Here is a 24994-nt window from a genome sequence, read left to right as displayed (position 1 = left end):
CTGGGAAGCTAACAAAGCCAGCATCAATTAAAGTGAGATTTGGTCAGGGGATTTCCCCCTTCTTTCACTTCCCTCTAGCTGTGAAAGGGGCGGAGAGAGGAGGGACTGGCTATTGCAGGAGGAAAATACCACCTGGCTGAGGTTAATGAGCCCGCCTGACACGGCGGTGGCCATTCCTGGCCGGGGAGACAGGCTGCTGGAATTACGTGTTATGCTGCATGTACATCCCTCAGCCGCGAGGCTCTGGCAACAGGCACCGGCTGGAATTAACCTGCAGTAACCCCGCAGCTCAGGGGCAGCCTTGGCAGGGCGTGCACAGCCAGGCTGTGCTGGAATACGAAAGCCATTATAATCCTCTCATTCATGACGTTTAAAGAGCCAGAGGTTTTTTTCCCTGGTTCTCCTGGAAGGGAGTAGCGTTCTTCATCCCAGTGGGGCACTGCGTGGTTTACTGAGCCTGGCCCACCATGTTATATATTGAACAAGTTTTAAAGTAACATTTTTATTATGAACAAATAAAATTTCAGTTCAGCACAACCAGATGTCTGTTTCCATATTAGTAGAAATTATTTCAAAAAGTTTTTTTTTCTTTTCCAGTACACAAAACAGAGATACTACTATGCAGAAACCCCTAAGCTGTGAAAAATCATATCCTACTCACATTTCAACAGTGACAGAGCTTAGACAATGTGCAGATTCAACTTTCCAATCCTTCCCTGAACACCCAACACTTGGACATATGCTCTTCACAATACCAGCAGGGCTGGGAACAGTTTTGGAAAACAAACCAGTCCATGTTTCTGCCAGCAGCAGTGTGCATGTGGTCCATATGCCTCCCTCCTCTGTGCTCGGCTGGTCGGCAGTGAGGCAGGGCGTAACACCTGCTACAGATGGGGAAACTGAGGCATGGATAGTTTTTAAGTGACTTTGTCCCACATCACGCAGTGAGCAAGTAGCTAAGCCAGGAACAGGTCCCAGGAGAACAGCTGCTCTAGCCGTGAGGTCCCACTGCTGCTTTCTCGGTTTCCACCTCTCACGGAATCATTTAAGCTAAACATACAGACGTGTCCAGGATACACACATGCCACCAAAAATATATATATATATTTATAGGTGTATATATATATATCTCTCAAAAAAAAAACCTTATACTGAAAGTGTTGTATGTTTCTTAATCTAAAAAAAAAAATTCTAACTCAAATACATTCAATTTCACCTTCACCCACAGTTCAATGTAGGTGATTAAATAATTAAGAAACCCCTCAAATGCTTGTAATTCAGAAAAAAAAAAAAAGAAAATAAAATAAAAGAAATATGGCAAATAGCTGTCAATACTTCTATGTATATTAAAGAAATACTTAAGGCACCCAGAGATATTTGCCAATCTACCTTTAAAGTGACTGGACAAACACCAGGACTGTTTGGTTACTGGTCCTTAGCTTCCACCCTAATTCCAGATTCTGGACCCAAATCAGCTCTTGAAATTTGAAAGGAACCCTTGATGTCAAACTCTCCTTCTCTGCTAAGAGGATGTGAGATACTGCAGCATGTCACAGCATGCTTCCTTACCGTAGGGTATGTCACACAACACACTAAGGGCACCAGGAGCAAGGAAATCATTCTCCACACCTGCTCCCCTCCATACACCCCTTTCAAATTACTGGCTGGAGCAAAGTCATTCTCTCTGGAGACTTCTACGAGTTCTGAGAGGTTTAGAGCAAAATCAGCCTGCAATTACAGAGCTAACAGTGTTTCTCTTTTTTTGGATGGCTTTTTCTGTTTTTTTAAATGGCAAGATACAATTCTAGCCACAAGAGCCTCACCTCCAGCCAGCCCCCCGGCAGTCATGACCCTTGGAGGGGTAAGGATGCTGTCTCCTGACACTGGAAGCTGAAGGGCTCCCTGTTCTATTCCTCCCTGTTGTACATCTCAGCTGGAGACCACTTCACTCCTGATGGCTCAAAACCTTGAAGGGTCCTGCTTTTGAGCAATAAAGAAGGCCATGGTGGTGGCAGGGAGGAGAAGGACTTCTTTTCTGATTAACAAGAGTGCTCTTGTTAAGGAGAACATCACAGAGCTATGATGGCTCCTGGAGTTTCACAGCAGCAGGAAAAAGCAAAGGTGCAGAGACTCGCTCCTGTGAAGCTTGCGTGGCTGCTGCCTGGCACAGCTGAGGTGAGGAAGTTGGCATCTGCTCTGTCTGTGCCCTCCCTGGCCTGCCTGAATACAGGAGACGCTGCAAACCCCACTCCAACATCACTTCGTTCCAGCCAACTCTCGTGCTTTCCTCCAGCTCCATTTGATGAATTTAAACAACAAAACCAATACTATTGCTACAACTAATAATAATAATAAAAATTAATAATAATGGGGAGAGTTAAGGGAAGAAAAGCCTGTTCAGCCCAGTGAGGGACTTGAGGCCATGATGTGATGCCTTGAACCTAACCCATTGCCTGAACTCAAGCTGCAGTCTCTGGAACTTGCAGGAAACAACACCCACAAGGGCCTTTTTCCCCAGCACACCCTTCAGCTGCATGCCCACATTGGCTTGGTGATATAACTGACCTTTCCACAGGCTCAGCTGCCCTCACTGCCTGCCTTGCCAGAGAAGGAGCGAGGCAGCGAGATGTCTCACCGAGGGGGCCAGGAGGCCAGCTAAGGGACTGACAAGGAACAGCTTTTGCCTGCCCTTCCCACTCCCCCAGAAGGGCAGGGAATGGCAAACCACCTTGGTGGACCCTGGTCAAGAAAGCCCAGAGGTGGCCCACAGTGGCAGCAGTGTCTCACCTCAGAGGTCTCGGGTCCCTGGAGCCCCCTGTGCCACCTGGCCCCACGTCGGTGTTTCTCAGGCACTTGATAAATTGATCCAGCAGAGGCTCCGAGGATGGGGAGACCTGCTCCCAGAGACACCCTCAACACTCCCTACACCTGCAGGCGCTCTCTTGCCCCATCTGTGTGCTCAGCACAGGATGCAGATCCACAGGGCAGGCATGGACATCAGGACATCTGCCTGCCACCCAGCTGGGACCCTCTTCATCCAGGATATAAAGCAGCTTAATTCAGCAGTGGAGCTTTGGTTTACATCCTTCTGTCCCTCTCCATTTCAGTGGAGTCCTGTTTGCTGGCAAAAATCTCAGTGGTGGTGGTGATCAAAACCACCCCAGGCTGGTGCTGCTCCACAGCAGCCAGTGGCACACCCCCTCCATCTGTACCCCCCCTTGCTGTGACTCTCCAAAGGGGCTGTGGAGCATGGAGCCAGGCTCTGCTTTCTGTCCCTGGTGGCATAGGGCACAGTGGGCAGTGCAGGGAGGGAGGCTATGACACCAGAAGGAGAAGGTAATAAGGCCACCAAGGCTTCCCCTCCAGTGCCCACTGTGGCCATCAGGCCTCCCCTAGCCACTGGTGGACCTCTGAGAGAGCTTGGAGGCTCTCCCCTCCCGGGCCAGAAACATTGTGCAGTGGAGAAGGGGGAAGAACACTTCCCAAGAGACATCCTGGAAAGAGACAATTCTCTTTCCAATGGCAAGGGAAGAGGACAAGGCTACTTTTCCCAAGGAGAGCAGTTTAGCCATGCCATGTCTGTCAGCAGCTCTTGAGAAAGGAGGAGGGACAGGGGAAGGAATTTTGGGAGGAAGGTGGTGGGGAGAGGGTCACTGACTTTGGCTCAACTCTTCAGCTGGCTGGTACAGGCTTCCCTTAACTCCATGGTACATAGCCAGCTGTGATGGAACTCCCTGGTCTGCTTCCTACCAGCTCCTCTGCCAGGGAGTGACGACATAAAGCGGGAGAAGGGATAGAGGGGCTGGAGAGAAAGAATGGAAAGGAAAAGGAAAGGAGGGAAAGGGGTGGCCTTGCATTATAAAGGCAGAAGCCTAGATCTTAAATACATCACGTAAAATACAGTATGGGAGGGGGGGTTAAAACTCATTATCTTAAGCAAATTGGTAGCATTATTCAGTAGTTAGTAAACAGAACATTAAACCTTTGTCCAGCGTGTTTGGAGGGGTCAGGAAAGGAGAAAGGGAGAAAAAAGTAGGAAGGTGTGGATGTGTGTGTGTAGGGGAGTAGGAACTCAGCCACTCTTGTGACTCCCATCTCCAGTCCGCATTTTCCGAGCCAGGATGACCTCCTTGGAGACCTTCTTGCGATCACTGGCCAGTCCCAGGAAGCACATGAGGTCAATGAAGGCTGTGGTTAAGTTGAAGCGCCAGCCAAACTCACTGGTGGAGTAGTCATAGGGGAAGGTGTGGTGGTAGTTGTGGAAGCCTTCTCCTGAAAAACACGACCAGGGAGAGGATTTTGCAGAGTTCTAGGGGATGAGCCCTTAATCCTGGACCAAAGAACCACATTCTTGAAAAAGGCTCTGAATTGAGTCCGAGCTCCTCTCTCCTCTCAGCCTTATTTCATCTCTCTACAACCCCTTCTTATTTGTGCATGCTCTGACATGCCTGGGCTGGCCTAAATGAGGCAGTGACTGTCACAGAGGACCAATGGTGCTTCAGAGGAAACAAGTGCATGGCAAGCAACTGAGAAAGGCCCTGGCTGATCAACTGCACCAAAATAACAGGGGAATCATAAGGGCTCTTCCTCAGCGACCAGAAGAAACCACCTAGTATTGGTTGAGTTACCAGCTAGACCTGGAGCATGTCCCATATAAGCCAGGCCAATCCGTATTCTCAATACTCCTAACACACTGGCAGTCTTTATGTCAAATCTAAAGGGCATTTCCAGATGGGAATAATGCAGACAGACTTGTACTAAGCAATCCACCCTGGTCATCCACCCTCTGCTCTGGACACTGTCAAGCCTGGCTTCAGTTTTCACCCCTTCAATGACATTACTTGGCCTCTTGCTCCTACCCCTGTGAGTCTCTGCAGTTCAAATCCCATCCTATGAAAAAAACAGGAGCAGATCTTTCAGTGTTGAAAATCAGTGCAGCCCCAGTGACGCAGAATGATGCAAACCAGTGGAGGGTTTGGGCTTAGGAGAACAGACCAGACCAAATGCTGACCCTGGGATGTATTTTCCTAGGTCCTTGACATTTTAGGAAAACACATGAGATGATCTGGCTTGTGTCATCCTCAAGCACCCCAAAAATCACAAGCTTCCATGAGAACACATCCAAATGTGCCTGTGCTGCTTTTCAAGCTTACAAATCTTAGATAGATAAGCAGAGACTGCAGCTCACTTTATTCAGTCTAGTGAACAGGGCAAACAGACCTTTGAGCAGGGTAAATTTGCTACTGCTATTGAGATAAGGAGGTGCTAAGTGTAGCAGAGTCCTCTCCAGACTGGAGAAAAGCTAGTGGGAGCTGATAACCCCACTGCCCTTACGTACTCACTGGCCAGCCTGGGAAACACCTCCAGATGCAAAGGCTGGAGGGAAAGAGCAGGGTGAAATGGGGACACCTGAATTCACAGAAATTCCTAGAAGCAGCTGCAGCACCAAGGGGCAGTTCCCACTCTACAGTCTACCCACAGCAAACGACACGGATGCTAAACATACCTAGAGCCCCCAGGCTGACCAGGGGGTTCTCCCGTGGGTTGATGTTCTGATCATATGGCCGGTTGCCAAACATGTGAGCAGCACTGTTCACTAGCCAAGTGGCATTGAGCCCTATGGTGTAGCGTAGGATGGCTGGAACGAAGAAGCTGATGATGATGGATTCATCCCAGAAGTACCAGGGCACTACAGTGGGCAGCGTGAAGCACAGCAACACCACCGAGGGCTTGTAGTATCTGGAAAGAAAGGGATGAGGAGGAAAGTGCTCAGTGGCAGAGGTAGGACAGAAAGGGCTAGTTCAGTCCTCCCTTTGGAGGATTCATGCTCAGGTATACAAGGAACATCAAGGGCAGAAATACCTCACCCCTGAGCTTGGCATTTTTTGCTGTAGATGTGCAAAGCCACCCCTAGAGACTTCCAAGTCCCCAGGAAGGAGACTCAAACTGAAGTCCTGCTCTCCCTGTCTCAATCTCACATGTGCACAAAGCAATGTCCCACAGCACACTTCTCACATGATGTTCTCAATCCCCTCACACTCTATCAAAGGTGCTTGGGGTCCCCAGCCCATTTGTGGGGTCCCTGCTCCATCTCACATGGCTCTGCACTGGGGCTGATCCCACCACTCACCTCCGCTGGAACATCACCACTTTGTCAGCCTTTATGTCACTCAGGTCCAGCTTCTGGCCCTTCTCTATGACGTCCGGGTGCTTGCGCACCAGCAGCCACCCGATGTGGGAGAAGAAGAAGCCCCGCATGGCATTGTGAGGGTCTGCATCTGTCTCAGAGAACTTGTGATGGACGCGGTGGTCCCGCACCCACTCATAGATGTCATTCTGCAAAGCAACAGGAGCAGAGACTTAAGGCCAGGACTGGAGACATTCCCTTCAAATTAACAAAAGGCCTAAACCATTTAGACACCTAAATCCCACTGATCTGAACTCATATCAGTCATTTTCTCTTTCTTTGGTTTTTGGCTTTTAAAACAGAGGTTGGATCTTCTTTGCACAACCACTTCAATTTTATTTCAAATCTACTTTGTTGATGGTTTGCCTTTACTCTTTTAAATTTTAGTTGGTTAACTTCAGGGTTTGGTTTGCACATCCTCTACAGCATCACAGGCTCTGATTGGTCGGTCTGTTCCCCCACCCCTGCAATAGCCAGTGCCTCCTACCTCACGCGCTCAGCTCTTGTTGGTCACTTGTCCCTGTCCCTACACTGTGCCAGCTAAGATTGATCAACCTGCCCCTTCCCTCCACCCTGACATTTTCCATGGGTCAACCTGCCTTGCATTTCCTGGGATTGCAAAATCAGATTTGTTTAACTTGGGGACGATTTTTTAAACTTTTTTTTTTTTTTCCTTGGAAATTAAATGGTCTTAAAATGAAGGTCCCTCTTTAGAAATAAACACACCTTTTAAATGATAATTATAAAAAATACTTCCCTTCAGTCCCGTAGCTGTTCTGTTTAAGCTGCAAAATCAGAATCTTGACTGAAACTTTAGCATGTATCTTTTCAACAGATATAATTTTGGGACCACCTCTAAACTGCAACCTTTCTGAAAATTATGGCTTTCTGAGACTAGAAGGCAAAGCCCAGGAGAATGCCTCCTTTCTTGGGAATTTCCACCTGCAGGCTATAACTAGAAGAGCTTCTGTTGTGCTGCAGCTGTGTGGTCTCACAGGTAGAGGAGCTGACTAGGGGCAGAATTCCTGAATTCTCTGAAATCACAAGCCACATGTCTCCAAGCAGCCAACAGGCATTTTCTGGAGGATCTCAGATAAGATAACCTATAGTTTCCTCTGGCCTTAAAAGTTACCAGTCTGATTTTAGAGCTGCTGCCACTAACAGCAATGAGGTAAATAGAAAATAAACCTTCTCTTTATCTCTTTTAATGTAACTATTAAAAAAAAAAAATCAATAAGGAACAGTATTGAATTTTCAGTAAAACTTTGAATTAGTTCCTACTGAAGCTGAAATATCTGTCTTTCTCTCATCTTTGTCTATTCCTATCCCCTACAGCAATAGCTCAGCAAATTCTTCCCCCTTTGCTCTATAACCCTGTTAAAGATGGTCTTTGTGTGGGACTAGCTGATACAGAGCAACCCATCCCATTCCCTTGCTGAGTGCTGGACCAGTAGCTAGAATCAGGAGCTTGATTCTTCCTCATGGAAGACTCTGGTTTGGTACCAATGGAGAATAGGAAAGTGAACTGTGTTTTAGAAAGTCTGAAAAAAAATCCCCACCCTGTTTTGATTACCTGTCCGTGAAGTGATATCCTCTATGGCTTCACAGGAGGGAGAGAGGGAGATGATGTCTCTAAAATACTTTGTCCATGTGGGCTTTATCTGTCCCCCATACCTCAGCTGTAGAATTACTTAGGGGCACTGCAGTAACACTATCCTCTTTACCTTCTAGTGGAAAAGGCTGCACCATGTCATCCTACCAACTACTTCCTACAGATGGGCAAGTCTGCATGAAGTCCCTCCAAGTACAGTTGGAGAATGGAGTGCTGTCAGAGCTGCCTCATACCAGCAAATCCAAGAGACCACCAGGATTTTTCTGTTCCATGACAGGCTGGGTTTTCACTCTAACGTTATTCTTCTGAAGTGCCATCTTGGCTACTTTCTACAATCCCTAAGTACATCCCGGTCTGTTTGCTTCGTGGACTGTGAAGAGGTTAGTGGTTAGGTCTTTAGGTACTTATCAGCTACCTGCAGTCTCTTGTGCCACTCTGAAAGGGCCCAACCCTTCTCTCCTTGAAATATCACTGATCCACGATGACTCTCTGGCAGTCAGTGGTGTGACTTAAAACAGCATTATTCCTAAATATCACTCTTCTGAACCAGAGAATTATCAACAAAATATTGGTCTTTCTGCAGCAGCAATTTCACAGCCAGGCTCCCTGGGCTCTTCAGATGTCTCCCCCCTTATCAGCCAAGCAGCAAGAGCAAGGTGAGACAATCTGAACATCAGGAGAGTGCTCAGCATTTCCACACCTCTTTCACAGGACCTGGAGCAAGCATAGGAGACCACACCTCCTGGGAACCGTGCATTCTTGCTTTGGAGAGTTTTCCTACCCTCAGTGTTGGCCAATAGTTCTCTCCCCACCCAGTTTGTCTCAGAGTAACCCTCTGATGAGACAAGGTGAAAACAATGAGATGGACTCTGGCACTGCGGTGTTAGATGGAAAGGGCAGGTTGTTTCTGAACAAAGAGGCAGCAGAAGAGAGGAACCTCTCCACCAGCTTCTGCCCCGTATCTGAGGCAAAGATTCAGGGGAGAACTTCCTTCTGAGGACCAGTGGCATACTGAGGAGGTGCTTACCTGGAAGGCCATGGAGTTTGCAATAGTCAGGAAGATCCTCAGCGGCAGTGTGGCTTTGTAGGATCGATGGCTCCAGAGGCGGTGAGATCCAGCTGTTATTCCCAGAGCACTCACCAGGAAACACAGAACAGCTGGAGAGGAACAGAAAGTGCTGGAGCAGTTAGAGAAAGTCAGCTTGCAGCAAGGTTTCAGGCAGAACAGCACAAAGGCAGGCCTTCCCCACAACTGTATAATCAAGTGAGGAATTAATGGAGAGCACAGCCTGGGACAATTAAAATCAGTGTGAGTGCTTGAGCTACCACAGGTTTCTTAAGCAACGTAGGGCAAACCATTTCAGCTCTTCATATCTCACAAGGGAGGAGGCTCCTCCTTACAAGCCTTGCCACAAGAGTTGGTTCTTCAGCACAGTGCCACCTGTTCTGGTGCAGGATTGTCAAAACTGTAAAGTGACTGCTTCTGTACAGTCCTGAGGTAACAGCTCTGGAGTCCATCAGGGAATAGCTTCCCACTTTCCTCCCACCTCAAATAATCAGGAGTCTTGCTTTCCTATCTCTTTTGGATTTCTGTCACCTAGAGGTAGTAACTCTTGTTTTAGGTTTTACAGTTCTTCAGGGAACAGCATAAGCCAAGGGTTAGGCTTCTTCTCTGCTCCCTTTCTGATAAGAGGCTGGCTAGAAAAAAATTAACCTACCATCCCACTGAAGACTGGGCTTCAACTTCAGCTCCACCACTGACTTAAAATCTGTCCAGAGACTGCTGTTCCCAGGGTCTTTTTTATCCCTTCCCCTGCTCAGCTCTTGCACCATCTACAGAAGAAAACTCAGAGGCCAACAACGCATTGCAAGTCACGCCCATGGCAGAGGCAGACATTGCTGGTCCCAGTTAAGATTAGAGGCTGCTCAATGCACTCCCTTTCCATACAGGTCAGAAGAAATTCCTCGCACCTCTGGCAGCTGGTAAAAAAACCACATCCCTCTCCCTTTGGATCATGTGTTTATATCGGCCCTGCTGTGTGTTCCCACATGCCCTCCTGGGACTTCTGAATTTTAACCTGGGTTCCAGTGTCTGGTCCTACAACTAAAAATGGAGAAAAGACCCTGTCAGGGTCATAGCAGCATTACACTGGGAAGCTGGGGATAGGAAGAAAATTAGATCTGAAAGTAAGTCTTTCTCTAGGAAGGATGGGTCAGAAGTTTGGCGGAAAGACAGAGGGCATTCAACAGTTGGTTTGCTGAGCAAGCTCAGACAGCAAGAGGGAAGGGTGCATATCCATGCATTTGACCCACCTTCAGTCCCCTGGAGGAGGCAGCACCTTCTTCCCAGCTCCCCAGAGGAAACTCTTTCTTTGGTATAAATTTGCAGATTTCAATCAATTGGATCAATCATGAAAACAGCTCCTTATTCTTACACATAAAGTTGTGGCTAGGAATTGCTGGTATGCTTGACAAAACCATTCAGTCCAGCCAAAAGGCTGTAAGCAAGCTTATCTTGAACCCAGAAAATAGATACTCTGCCAGAAACGTGTCTTGGATCAGAGATCTGAGACATGTGCAAGGCACTCTTGCCCTGTTCTTTCATTCAAAATAATCCAGGTTTTATTTCCTATCATCTCCTGATCCTTCTTCCTTCTGTCACCTCCTTTTTGTTTTTCTACATTCCAAAGCTAATCTCTTATCTGCTAAAAGCCAATCTCAGCTGATTTAACATACTCTTCTGGCCCCTTAGACTTCCATGAACCCTCCTCACTCCCATCCCACTGTATAATAGCAACCTTCCCTGTCTGCTCATGTGACCGTGACTTCCCATCTTCATCCCTTGGCTTCCCCACCTGCTGCAGAATGCACTGCAAGTCTTGGACCAGCACACCTCTGCCTCATTTCTCCCAGCACCCTGGTGGTCTCTTAGAGGACCCAATCAGTCCCTGGTCATAGCTGATTTACAGGGCGTGAAGAGGGATGAAACCACATGCAAATGCAGCAGGATCCAGCCTTTGAAAGAGACAATGGAGATGAGTGAAGTTCAAAAAGCTGGTCAAGCCTGGAAGGGGACAAGGGAGGGATGTGGAACAAGGCCTTTGGTTAAGGTGTCCCTTTGGCCTTACTGACAGGAAAGTTCTCACGCTGGACACCTTTGAATGTCTCACCCAGCTCCACGATGCTGACTTGAAAGCTGCGAACAAGCTTATGACCAGTTCTCCATTGATTTTAGATTTTAAGACTAATTTTAAATCAGTCACTCTGCCCACAGATTCATACAGAAGAACAAACTTTGAAAAAGCTCCTAACACATGGCTCTGGTGTGGAGAACCTCTCTGGCCTCAGACAATGCAATAACAACAAAACCTGCTCCCTGATGTTTCAGACACTTCCTACTAGCGGCAGATAATGACTCACCCCCATTCTCCCTTGAACATAAGCTGCTGTGTCCTGCTAACCACAATTCATAAAACCTCTGGGCAACAATATACCTATGGTGCACAGATCAGTAGCTGAGGTAGTTTTCCAAGGGTGACAAGTAGTTTATGGCAGAGCTGAGAGCAGCATCCAGGAGCTTGGATTTAACCTCCAAGCTATACAGTCTTACGAAAGACACCAGACAGGGCATCTGTGGAAAGAAACATCAGCTTGCAATGGATGTAGGGGGCAAATTGCTGGGGAAAGAGCCCAGCTCTCCACTGTGGGGCAAGCAGGCATGAATTAACGGTGCACTGGGCACAAAAATGAACTTTGCAGTCTTTCAGAACGTAAAGTAAATGTCAGATTAGGTTAATACAGGCCCTATTTATTGCCCTGAGTTCAGGCTTTCTCTCTAATGAATTCTCACATGCTGAGTGGGAATTTGTTGGTAAAAGGCCCTCAGGAAGAAGACTCTGGCTGAGGACTGTGATATTTAAGCTTTGCAAGAAGAAGTTAATCTGTATCTCTTTTATATAGGCAATTATCAGAATTTGCCTGTGGATATACCCCTCAGGAAAAAATGACACCAGCAATGAAGACATATCAGCAAGCACAAGGAATCAAGAAAGAGATGTGATGGGGACAGCAACAGACCCAGAAAACAGACAACTCAGTACTTGTTTTTGGGTAGCCTTGACTGAAAGCTCTTGTTAAAAATTTGGAAGAGTACTGACAGCTTTCAGGTGGGGTATAGAACAGCCACAGCCTTTATCCAAAGCCTATGAACCTCAGCAGCTCCTGTTGACTTCTCTTGAAGCTGTGTCCCAGGTCACTACTACTGACAAAACTCTATAATTACAATCCTCTGCTGCCTCACCTCTTGCCCACATATGGCAGCCATAGTTTACCTAAGGGGCAGACACTTGCTGAGGGAAAGGAACAGATCCTCAGTATGTGCATACATGGCACCCAGCCCCACAGAAACCAAAGCCCTACTTGGATGCTATTAGATCTATCACCCTTACTTACAAGTTGTTGTGACAGCGAGAGGATATGGATGATAAGATTGAAAAGCCTGGTAGAAAATAGAAGAATCCAGCACCCTAATGATTTAGAGGTTCATCCCCACAAACAGGTACAATGATTATTATTGCAAGCCAGGGAATGAGCATCTCACAGGGAAGGAATAAGAAAATCTCCAAGATCATCCACTAGGAGTGAAATTGGAAAGAGAATAGAGAAGGTGAAATAAAGTAGTACAGAATTTCACAGGTGCCTTGTGAAGCTGCCCCAAACTGAAGGACTTAGGGACTCTATTAGCTGAGGTTTCAAAGTAATCTTCCACACCATGCTTTGAAGTATCAAAGATTCAAAAGATTGACATCTCACAGGTCATGTTCCCAATTACCCACTGAACAGGAATACAAAAAATTATGACCACCAGCAGTATTATACACTCAGTGCTCCAAAAACTAAACCCAAAACATTCCAGATTCAGTCATGTCTATATGAGTCACTAACCTTTACCTCCTCAGAGCCCAGATTCAGACCTCAAGTTATAATGGCAAGCCAGGAATGTGCTAAAGGCATTGCCACCTGCAGTCAACAGCAAGGATGTTTACATGAAGAGGTGCCCCTGATCCAGAAGGTATCCTTGAGCTTCTGCTCGGTGCAAGGGAAAGCTACAGCTTTAGGCTGTTCTCTCCTTGCCTCCCAGCCCTTGCTTGCCAGGTAGGTCATGATTCTCCTTGGTCCAAAGCAGCAGCAAGAAAAAATGGCATCAACTCACATTGCTGCCACTGCTACCACTTAAGGGAGCTGGGTTATTGTCAGAGCACCACATCATGAGGAACCATCCCTGTTTTATAGACATTGTTGGCCAGGCCACCAGGGGTTAACACAAATATTGTTGGTCTGCTGCACACAATGCCAGAAAGACAACCTGAAAATCATGTTTCCAGGGAGGCTCAGAGCAGCTAAAGAAGAAACTGTCATAGAATCATAGAACTATTCAGGTTGGAAAAGACCCTTGGGATCACCAAGTCCAACCATCATCCCTACTCTACAAAGTTCTCCCCAGTCAGTCATCACCTTTGCATTCAGACTCAATCTCTGTGCCGTTTGACAAATTATGTGAAATCTGCCCATGATCCCTGAAAAGACTGCGCAAGACTGTGTCAAGTGCAGTGGAGAAGACAGTAAATAAAAGGGGAGCTGGCTAGAAAGCCATAGTGCTGGAAGGGTTTGGAGAGCTCTTGTTATGGTGAGCTCTCACCTGACCAACAATCCCAGCTCTTTCTGGGAAGCTCTGTACCAGAAAGAGATCAGGGGATACAATGCACATAGCAACGCAGAACAGCAAACAATGATGAAGGCAGGGCTGGAGAGCTTGAGAGACAAAGAGGAATTAGCACACAGAGAAATGAAAACAAAAGAGGACACAATCACCAACATAACTGGTTTCAGAGGGACAGGAACATCAAGGAGATGGTGGGTGGGATGAAAAGGGTATAAGCAGGAGATTTCTCCTTACAATAAAATACAGAAGTAGATTAGCTACCAGGCATCACAGCTGCCTGTAGCATCACAGCAGAGAACATATGGGGCTGTGTCAACTTTATATTATATGTACACAGCCTGAGGAAGGAATGATCTGAAAAACAAACAAAGAAACAAACAAAAACCCCAGCAGCTCCAGAACTGTCACTGAGAGAGCTGCTCTGCTGTGAGCCCATGACAGTGTACTGCTGGGAGCAATGTCAGTCTCTGTTGTTCTATCATTGTATGTAAAATGGGAACCATAGCCCTCATCTTGCTACAAAGGGCTGCTGGGAAAAAACAGCAAACTTAACTGAGGTAGCAGTGACAGATGCTTTGTATGTGCTAAAGAAAGGTATGCGCTGTGAAAAGGACAATGCAAGAAGGACCGAGGGGACTTGCTGAGAAGCCAGATCTGTGGAGAATCAGAGTACCCCAGCTCTGGTCAGAACTGGAGGAGAATGGACTATAGGGAAAAGCTCTGACTTGCCTGCAGGATGCAGGGAAGGGCGATCCTTCCCCAGAACAAGTGCCAGGGATGCAGGAGATCTGCAGGGAGATCTGTGGAACTGCTCCAGCTTTGGTTAGACAGAATGGATCTTCAGCAAGTCCAAAACAGTGCAGTTCCCCCCATGCTCCATGTCCTTCTCCCATATTACTCCAGAAGCCACGAAGGAATCTTGTAGTGCCTCACAGTGGCAGGAGAGCAACTGGCGTTTCACACCAGAGTTAACTGAGGGAGGGGAGCAGGGAGTGCTGGCATCAGGTAAAAAGCAGGGCAGATTTGCACAAAATGCCATGGGAGGCCATACAGTCATCCTAAACAGGCACATAGTTGCAAAGACACTGCTTCAGAGACCATTTTGGAGTAAGGTGGGCCTAGCAAAAAGCAAAGCAGCATTAACATTCTGGATCAAGATGCTCAAGCCCACTTAAGTATCTCAGGGAAGCTCAAGGGAAAAGAGTTAGATGAATTTAGAAATCATAGTGCATCACAGCAGCCTTGAGATGAAACCAGTAAACCCGACTGACCTCCTCTTTGCCTCAATGCCCTAAGGATAGTTGGCTGGGGTTGGAGGACCCAGGCTGTCAGCTCAATGAGTGAGAGAAGCCAGCAGCCCCTGCCAAGCCTCCAGCTGAGAGCCCGGGGAAGGAACACACAGAGCAGGACTGAGAGCACTGAAACACTCCTCCAAGGTCATGCTGAGGCTGCATGTTCTGCCTTGCCCTTCCACCCCTGAGAAAAGTGCAGCCTGTCAGGTTTTCACAAGGGAAAGGCCCAGCAAAGCATTTTATAGCAGCCCCTTGAGAGGCTGTGCTGGCTGCACATGGAACACATCAGTGCCTTTGCTTTAGTGGATGCTGTAGCCAGCCTCTGATGAGTTGAGTCCTGTGACCTTCAGTGATGCTCATCTCCCAGGCCTCTACCTGTGAGAAGCTGAGGCGGTCCAGGAGGGAAGGAGTCAGCCTGGCTGTCCAGGGAGCCGTTTCTTCCCCAGTCCAGCTGTGACACAAGTTGCTTGTAGCCCTTGGGAGGACACATTTTAAAAGTGTGACAGACCAGGTGTATCTCTCCAAAGCTGGGCTGGCCAGGACCCTGCTCCTGGATGAGCACTTTACAGAACCACCACTGAAATCAAATGCTATGTCAGCAAGTCGATTTTTGTTTCAGGATGCTGTTTCACAGGAAGGCAGGGGCTGGATGCAATCTCTTGACCTCCCTACAGGAAACCATTTGATTTCTTGACTCCTCCAGAGGTCCACATAAAGGCTCATGGAAAGCCAGGCTCCCCTACAGTGTGGGCCCCCTTTCAAGCAGTCAAAGGAGAAGTTTCCTTCCAACCCAGAAAGAGGAGCTTTGCCTGGCTACCTTCTGCTGGGTTTTGCGTTCCATTGGAATTTGCTGCCTGGAGAGATGCTTATTTCGTTTTTGAAAGCTGTCAGGCTTAGTTCTGGGATGATGGGAGCTAAACTGTGCTCTTGCAAGAATGATAAAAGACCTGAGCTTCAGACGTCACTCTTGACTTCTACCTTCAATACAACTGTATTTTGTCTCCTTCCCCTCACACACATGTGGAGACTCTGTAGGATTTATCCTCCTTAGGTAGGGGCCAGTTCTTGTCCTTGGGCAGCAGCCTCATACCAAATAATGCCCTCTACCAGCCACCCCTTAAAATGCTCTTGCTAGCGCCTTGCTTTCAAACTTTCTCCATCAAATATTTTCTGTGCTCCACAGCAGAAGTGGCTGCCCATTCCAGTGTGGGCTACTTCCAATCCTAATGCCTGTGAATTAAGTTGCTCTTTAAGCAGTCAAGCATTCCCCTGTGAAATCCTTCCCTCTCATGCATGACCTTACAAGAGACACTAGCAAGCCCTCCCACAGCTTGCTATGAAGCTGGCTAAGTAGCTTCTTCTAACAGAAGACCTTCACTTCCTTCTTTATCCTCCCGAGTCTGTGGGCCTGGAAGGAAAAAACAAATACCACCCAACAAACGGGGTTGCAGATGCCAAGGAATAAGTGAAGGAATGTGCTTACCCCATGCCAGTGTCTGGATCTTTGCAGAAGGTATCAGCATCAACCCAAATATGGCCCCTAGATGCAGTAGGCTCATGAGGATGATATTCCTCCAGACGTATCGTATGGGGGGCTTAGGGCCCTCCTTCTCCCGGTAGGTCTCATCAAAAATATCGTCTATCATGCCCCGGTCTCCTGCCAGCTCCTCGTGATTGAATGAGTCCTTCTCCATGACAGCATCCCCGTTCCTGGTCACCCGGGAGGTGACAGTGCCGACAGTGGCGGTGCTGGAAGTGGAGGAGAACTCCTTGGAGAGGCGGCAATGGACATTTTCAAGAAAAGAAAAAGGAAAAACAAAACAGGAAGTTAGTGGTTACCAATGCAGGGAACTGAAACACAAACAGCTTGGCTGGCAGTACCAAGATGGGCAGCCTGCAGTTTTCCTGGGAAGCTCCATTCTCTCAGCTGAGCCCTTGGCAACAAGAAGAGCCCCCTGTAGCTCCATGGAATCATGGCTTTAGAGGGAGGGGGCCTGATATTTCTGGGAAGTGGGGACAAAAAGTGGACAGGATGTAGAAGTTAAAGTAAAATACTTAAAAGTCAGTCTTTTTTTCCACCAGTGGCTTTGGTAGGATCATTTGCAGGCTGCAAGGATTTTAATTTTCCTTCAGTTTTATTAGTAGGCATTTTTAGGTGGGCTTATGGTCTGGACTTGTGGACTATGCATAAGCAGACAACAATAAAGAAAATATTTTGAATGGACAGAGGGAGGTAGGAGAGAAATACAAGCTGACACACAGTTTTATTGTAAAACACGGGGCTGTGCTTGATATCCTGCCTGTTTATGTCACCCCACTAGGGATCACGGGAGAAATACCAGGAAGATTCACAGTGGGATTCTGCTGGGGTGCCTCCTTACATCCCCCTGCCTCACTTCCCAGGCTGGGATGTAGCAAGACCAACAGGCTTGGAGATCAGCAGACAGAAGCAGTCAAGCGATGTGCTTCCAATTAGACATCCTATCCCATGGCTGCTGCCAAACCTCTTATCCCTCTCCCGCTTTCCACCCACGGGCAAACTGAGGCACAGGAAGACTATCCTCTGAGCCAAGGCCACCGGCATGCAGAGAGGAAGTTTTAAGCAGCAAGTTGGCTCAGCCTTGCTCACGGCTCCCTTCTGTAATCATGACACAACATTCCCTCTGCACACGCTTGTTTGCCCTGGCTGAGTGACAGCCTGCCTGATCAGGCATGCAGAACGAAAGGAGCAGGCAGGACTGACCCTAATGAGACAGGTCGCTGAACCCTCAATCACTGACTTCCATCTCCATCATGACAGCTGTGTGCTGGCTGGTGCTCGCAGCCCTTTGTCAGGCTTGAGCCCATGTGCCCAACTGGGCTTGACCCTGGAGGTGTCAAGCACATGGGACTGGAGAGGTGAGAGGACACACCAGCCACATCCCCTCAACCCCTGGGAACCTGCCCAAAGGACATGTCCCTTTGATGCTCACCCCCATGCCTCCACATGTGAAGGGGCCCTAAATGTCAGCTGAAAGGAGCAGAAGAGCCAGGACCATGGGAGGGAGTGTTGCCAAGCTGGGAAAGCTCCTTTCCCAATAGAAATCTCCCCTGATTTAACAGCAGATTCCCACCCAGACAACAGGAAGTCATAAAAGACCATCGTGCTGCCATGGCCTAATTTCCAGAGGGAGGCATTAAAATCAGGCCAGGCAGCTTACGTGGCCACACCAACTCCTCCCTTTCCCAAGCGTAGAAACTAGAGGGTTACAGACATACCTTCCTACAGGGAGGAGCTGGCAAAGCTGACAGATTCCCCATGTTTGGGAAGTAAAATGATCTCTACAGAGGTAGCCTTCTAAGTTTTTCCTTCTGGAATCAAAGGTTAGGACATGAAGTATCCTGCTGCTTTCACTGAACCCAGGCAGCTGCTGAGCTTGGGACCAGCTCCTCTGCATCCTGGCTAGAGGCTGTCTATAACTGTTTTCTGGGCTGTTGGAGAATTTTAAGGCAATCCCCCCAACAAAAGAGCGGTGGAAAATGGTTTCTAATCCAAAGATCAGGCAAGGAAAAGTCCTGCCCATTCCAAAGTGTCAAATATTATCATCTGGCATTTTGGCAGGAAGGCACAGTTTTCTTTCTTGGCTGGACGACAATCTATCAAAAAGACCTAAGAATTGTCTATGCAGGAAAAACTCCCAACAGAGATCTGGTGGTATGATCAGATGGTTAATGCTCCCCATATGGACATGCTGCTTCCAGAGTAAGAATGTGGGGTTGGAGTTGCATTTTTTTTCCCTGTGATAACTTATGTCAGTGCCGAAGTTGCACTGGGGCAGAGGAGGAAGAGGAGGGAGCGCACACAGGAAAGAGCAGAGAGGAAAAAAACTTCTTCCTCCAGAGTCACAGTAGCCACATGAGAAATGTTACCAGCATAGCTATGCTGCTGGAATGATACTGAATCAAACTGTTCATTTCTCACATGCAAATTAAAGCAAAAGGGCTATAAAGTAGCTGTGAAACACAGCTCCACCGTTACAGGCTTGGTGGGGGGAGCATGGGGGAAAGAGGGAGGGAAAGTAGTCAGCTATTTAGCTGGAGACAGAGGAAATGAGGAGGAAAGAGGATTTTTTACTCCTTTATGTCTGCAGTGGCTCCTGCAGCCACTGAGGAAAATGGGATAAGGATTGATCTAGGGTCTAGAGGTGAGAGGGCTAAGAAGCCAACTAAATCCTTTTCATGAGCTCTCCCTCACTTCTGAATGACTCTGCAGCTCTCATCTGCAGAGCAGATGTGTTCCCCCATCTCCAACCCCCACCACACCCTACCAGCCTTGAACATGCCATAGGTGTTCCTGGCAGCCAGCCAGCTTATACAACCAGCTACAGCTCAAAGGCTCTGGGTTCAGCCTAGGGGCCCCAGGGCACTCAGTCTCAGGTCCAGGAGACTTGAATATGCTCTATCTGACCCAGGGACAGGGTTCCTTCCAGCCTCCAGGATATGCCCCAAAACACATGCCAGAACCATGAAATGTGGTCTGAGCATCCATCTGGGGTGGAAAGAGGAGTAAAGCTCGTTACATCACAGCATTCCTGGAAGGTCATGGCACCTGCACAAAAGCGCCAGGGGAGACCCTTCGTGCTGGCAACAGGCAAGAGAGAGGGGCTGAGGTTTACCTCCAGTCCTCAGCATAGGCAGGAGGGCAAGGATGAGAAGGTGAGAGCAGGAACATCAGAATCAAACCCCTGCCTCCCCTTGGGCAAAGGGTGGCTGCCAGGAGGAGCAGAAATAAAATATCTAAAGATCCAACAACTCTATGTATCTTCCTGGTGCCAGATTGTTATCCAAGACCTTCTTATGCCAAAAACGGGCAGGCTCCCCATTGTGTTTGCTTGGCTCAGCCAATGCAGAGAGTCATTCATTTCATCTCGGCAGTTGCTGCTTTCACCTTGCGTCTGCCCTAGAGACGCTCCCTGCTGCAACACTTGCCTGAAAAATGCTGCGGCCGAAAGCCCCTTCTATTAAAAACACAAACAATAAAACACACCCCCTCGTAAAAACCACAAACAACCCCCACCCAAAACAAAAAAAAAAATCAGTCTGAGTGTTGCCGAAGTCTCTGCGACCTCTTGACACAAAAGACCTTCCTGAACAGCCCTTATCAACAGGCTTAGACAGATGTTTTTAAAATAAACCTGTATTTTCTGCTCGCTCTGTTCAAGGGCACAGGCTCCGGGGAGATAACCCCAGCGGAGGACACCCCCTTCTTTCACGGTCTCACCACGAGGCCCGAGCGATGTCTTCAGTTAGCACCGAATCACTTCTCATGGCTGAGAAGCGGCACAAGAGAGGACACGCGCAAACACACGTGTGTGCATCTGTGTGCGTGTGCGTGCACGGACACGCGTGGATGCCCAGACCTTTTTCCCCAAGAGAGCAGCAGCGCAGCGCTGCCGGAGCCGCGGAGAGGAAAACAGGAGGAAGGGGCGAGGGGCAGACAAAGCACCCGCACCCCCAGGCAGGCCGGCAGCCCCCGCTCACCTCCTCCTGCAGCAAGTGCGCAGGCATGGAGCAGCCCAGTCTCCGCTCCTCGCAGCGGTGCGCGGATCGCAGGTCCCCGGGGGCGGGAGGAGGCTGGCTGTCGTGGGCCCCGCGCCTGGCGAGCTGTGCGGCTCGGGGAGGCGGACGCGGAGATATTTAAGCGGTGCTGCCGGCCTGGCGACTGGCGGGGCCGGGCTCTCTGCGCCCCGGCCTCCCGGTGACCCCCTGCCCGCGGTTGGGATGCGCGGGGTCAGCGCGGCAGGAGAAGAGGCGCGGCGGGGGCCCAGCTCTCGGCGTGCCCGGCAGGGGAGGCGGGGCGGGGCGGTCCGGGGGGCGGGAGGAAGGATGCTGAAGAAGAGGAGGATGGCGAGGGCCAGGCTCGCTCATGATGCCTGCCCTTTTTTTTTTTTTTCCCCTCGCTCTCTCTCTCTCTTTTTTTTTTTTTTTTTTTTTTTCTCTCCTTTTTTTCCTCCCCTTCGGGAGCCGATTGGCTGCTGGAAATTTGGTGCCACCTCGGCCTGCTCTCTCCATTGGCTGCCCGCAATCTGCTGTTCGCTCCCCGCGGCGCGCACCCTGCGCGCACGGCTCCGCGCATGGCTGCGGGCGGGGTTGCTGCCGGCCCTCCGCGGGGGCCCCCGCATCCCTCTGCTCCACCGCGGGGGCTGCCTCTAAGGAACGAGGAGCCCCGGGCCCCTTCTCCTGCGGGCTGCGGAGTGCGGTGGAGAAAGAGACATCAGCGTAACTTGCCTACTCGGTATAAGGGGTCTGTATGGGAAGCGTTTATGTATAAAGTCATACATGTCTGCAAAGAAAACAGACCCGTAACTGTATATCCGGATAAGCATGTATATCTGTATAGGTGTTTATCTCAATAGGCAAAACCAGTCTGGAAAATGTTTAGCTGTCATGTTTTAAAAGGAGTCCCGGCCATTTTCCACCAGAAAACAGTCCCTTTTGGCAGAGGGCAGAAGGAAGAAGCAGCAGCTCAGTTTGCTATCAGCTGTTTCCCATATCAACCTTCTCATCAGCCAGTAATGCCAGCAGCAGAAAAAATCCAAGCTTTATCCCAAGGAGACCTTCAGTATTAAAAGTGAAAAAGAAAGCCCTTACAAACAAAATGTTGCTGGTGGCAGAGCCTGGAGGCAGCTCTCCTAACCCCACCATGCTGTCATGATGCCAGGCACCCTCAGCTGCTTAGCAGCAAGGCTTGGGGTGCCCTAGTGCCATCCCCCCAGCCAGGACCTGTTTCAGCTTCTTCCCCCTCTCACGGTATGTCCTATATTCAACCTCTTGCCCCTGCTGACACGAGTCATTCTGGGAGTGGAACCGGGATGTCAAAAGCCATTTTGAAGTGTGCTCATATCCCCTCACACATATCCTGTCTGGGTGGCTATCCTGCAGCAAGGGAGGTGCAGATGGACAACCAAGACCTTGCAGAGTCCCTCTCTTAGCTGATACTGCTCAGACATAGTGGGGCTGATTCAGTGGCAGCTGTCAAAAGTGAGCTGTGTTGTAATCACTGGGAGGGAAAAATGACAACGAAAAATAACAATAGCCCAGTTGTTCTCTGCATTTAGAGGTGTCCAGCAAAGGGGCAAAATATGTGTCTCCTTTTTCGTTTCACTGTGATGGATGAAGAGATCAGAGAGTAGCCTGTGTTCTAGTTTTACATTAGGAACTCCATTCTTGCCTACTTTCTGAAACACCCAGGTCAGAAGATGTTCCTAGGTGGTGAAAGCTGACATGAGGCAGAGAGGGACTTTCAACCATCCCTTTTAAGACCCTCCATTAAATGTTTGGTGAATAACACTGAGGGTTACTGAACACTGGGAATAAATGGTGTTTTAATTAAAGATTCTACCTATTTTCTATGTGAGTGTTGGAAGAACTATGAACTCTGCTAAAAACTACCCTAAGGAAATCTGACTCCTACTAGTTCAAGGAAAAATAGAAAGGAAATAAATATTTTTAAAAAAGAAGAAAGAAATAAGATGGTACTTGTTGATTTTAAAAAAAACAATCTGCAGCTTGTGCTGCATGGGGAAATTGATCTCAATGCCACGAACCAGGGAGAGAACTGACAATGCTACTGGTGGTGACAATGAGGATTTTGGAGATTCAAAGTTTGCTGTTTTGCAGATACTCAGACCTACGAGAGCCCTTTTCTTTCCCACCAGTTAGTTTCTTCTGACATGGAGCATGGCTAAGAGGGAACAAACAGGGCAGCTAGACTTTATCATCCTCTAAAATTAATACCATGTCTGGCTGCTCCCACACAATAGAAACAAGTTCCCTGAATGTTCCCTGACTATGTTATCCTAGGAGATGACCATAATGTTTTTTTCCTGCACAAAAGGAGAGATGAATCTTGACCATCACCAGGGTTGTGCTCACCTGGCAGGTGTCAAGTCTTATGCACAAAGGACTGCCCTGAGAAAGGCCCTTCACCGCATGGCCAACTTCTTCAGCTGGCATTTTGATCACTTTTTAAACAGGTCAATACTCATGAATGTGGTCACATGGGTCAGGCATTGACATCTTGGTGAGGTGTGCAGGGTAGTTTGTTTTCCCAGCGTTTAGACTGCAGTAGCTCCAGCCTTGCCTGTCAAAAGGCCTTTTGGCCCTTTGTGGGCAGCACCGTACCAGGCTCCCTCCTGTGGAGAGCTGCTTGCCAGGGTGATGGCCAGCATCCTGCCATCCCCTGGTTCCTGCCTATCTGAGTCTCTGCTGCAGACTCTTGTCTGATTGCTAATACTTGACACAAGAGGGGGGATCTCTAGGAAGCCCAGGTTGCAAACCAGAAATGTCTAGGCTTTTCCTGGTTTACCTTGTATCTCTCCAGACAGGCTTTGCCCTCCTTCCAGGGAGAGCTGCCCAGCTAAGCCTTCAGCAGAAGTAAGTATCTGGTGGAGTTCACAAACTGCTTAGCAAAGATTCAGCTTCAGCCATCACCCTGAAGCAACTGGCTCGATTCTTCTGCATCTGGTGACTGCTGATGCAACGCTAGGGCCATGGTGCAAGGCAGCAATGAGCAGAGCCATGCCATGGGCAACACAGGCCATGAACTTCAGCACAGGGTTTCTTTAGAAATGCATAGCCTAACGTAAGAGTGTGACAAACCAGCAGTGGGGCATATCACAAGACACTTATCTGTGAGCAGAGCCCATACAAGAAAGAATGATTGCATCTCTCTCCTGGGATGCAGTAACCAACCTGGTTTTGCTACCACAGTGCCAGGATGCAAAAAAAAAGCATCAAGGCTAAGCTAAGGATTTTTCACCAAAACATTTCCCTCCCTCGTCTCTGCTCAAAAAAAACCCAAACCAAACCAAACCAAAAAAAAAAAAAGACAAAGTATTGCTTTTTCCATTTAGCAGTAAGTTTTGCAAGGAGATTTTTTCTGGTGTTGACATCTTGGAAATTTTAGTAATTCTCCTTAGTTAACCCCTCCAAAAATTTTGAAAAAGTCACACAGAAAAAGCTTGCTGCAAGAGCTTTGCAAGGTTTGTTTCATATTGTTTGTTTATCTTCTTTATCTGCATTCCCCGTCTCTCCCTTTTTCTTCTATTTCACAACTGGAAGTTGAAAAAAAGTTGAGGAGACTCAAATAAAGAGGAAATAAGCTGAAATTTGGGGAAAGAGCTGACCTCTACCCCTTTCCCTTTGCAAAAAATAAAGGGGAGGATTATTTTCTTGGGATTATTTTATGCATCTCTTGCATTGTTTTCCTGAAGCAGTATGAGGCAATTCCAGCTTTAGAGCTTTTTATAGGGATAGGAAAATCATGCCATGGGCTTTTGGTCAAAGAAGTGCAGGGGTGGTTTTCTGCCATTTCACCAAACCTCCTTTCTTTCTCCTCCTTCCTCTCACAAAGAATCTGCTTGTCGAAGGAGCTGAGTCCTCTCTGCAGTGCAGATGAACCAGTGTGATTCACCACTGTGGCCAGCGGTTGCAGAGGTTGACGGTCCTCCTGTTTTTGACAGGTTGACTTCTGGACACAGTTATGTGTTGCAGAGAAGTGAGGTGAGGACCCACAGCTACAGAAGGAGTTGAGATAAGACCTGACTCAGACACAGGAGTTCAGAGTTAATACCTGCTTGAGTTTTTATGGCAGCTGCAGGTCCTTCAGGATTGTCAGTCACAGGAGTTCAGATGCCAGGGGATTAGACGCCAGCTTGTGGGGTTGCCACCCTTTTTAAAATATTGCTTTCTCCCCTCTGCTTTCTTTTGGAATCTGGTAATACTCTGTTATATTTTTACACACTCTTCCTCAGCTAGGATAGGCAGCAAATGGCTTTTCTTTCTGAAACAGAAAGCCAAGACTCTTGTGTAGTCACCTGGCTCCAGAAACTGCGACTTGCGGAGTCTGAGATCATGGCATTTGCCTAAAGTGAGGTTTATGTTTAAAGACCTAGCATCATTTTGCTTGTTTCCCCCCTTCCTTAAAGCATCATTTGTTGCTCCAGAAATTCAGTGGATCCCACAAACTCCTGAAGATCTCCTGCTCCATCCTCACCCTTAAAGAACAGGTAAATTCAGTATGGATTACCTGGGCTCTTCAGTTAACAACAGCTGCTGGGAGCTACCAGAAGAGCAGCAGTGGCCAAACCCCCAGCTGCCTTTGCACAACTGCTTGGAGAAGGGCCACGGCTGAAAGAAGA

The 24994-nt window shown here is 48.2% G+C and overlaps 1 protein-coding gene and 1 long non-coding RNA gene across 2 annotated transcripts in view; one reads left to right on the top strand and one right to left on the bottom strand.

The window, feature by feature from the left end:
• The window catches only part of LOC127384627 (uncharacterized), a 71529-nt gene that overhangs the window by 31156 nt on the left and 15379 nt on the right, over positions 1–24994 (top strand). The gene's annotated exons all lie outside the window — the stretch shown is intronic.
• On the bottom strand, positions 487–20623 carry SCD (stearoyl-CoA desaturase). Its single transcript, XM_051619334.1, has 6 exons — positions 20334–20623; positions 16297–16582; positions 8827–8957; positions 6131–6336; positions 5507–5739; positions 487–4272 (listed from the first exon to the last, which is right to left on the bottom strand). Exons 1-6 carry the CDS (start codon positions 20358–20360, stop codon positions 4073–4075), a joined length of 1083 nt encoding a protein of 360 aa, XP_051475294.1. The 5' UTR covers positions 20361–20623; the 3' UTR covers positions 487–4072.

Source organism: Apus apus, chromosome 4 (genome assembly GCF_020740795.1).
Source record: "Apus apus isolate bApuApu2 chromosome 4, bApuApu2.pri.cur, whole genome shotgun sequence".
Lineage (NCBI taxonomy): Eukaryota > Metazoa > Chordata > Aves > Apodiformes > Apodidae > Apus > Apus apus.
The sequence above is the reverse complement of the archived record's forward strand: the minus strand, read 5'-3'. Positions and strand labels throughout refer to the sequence as shown.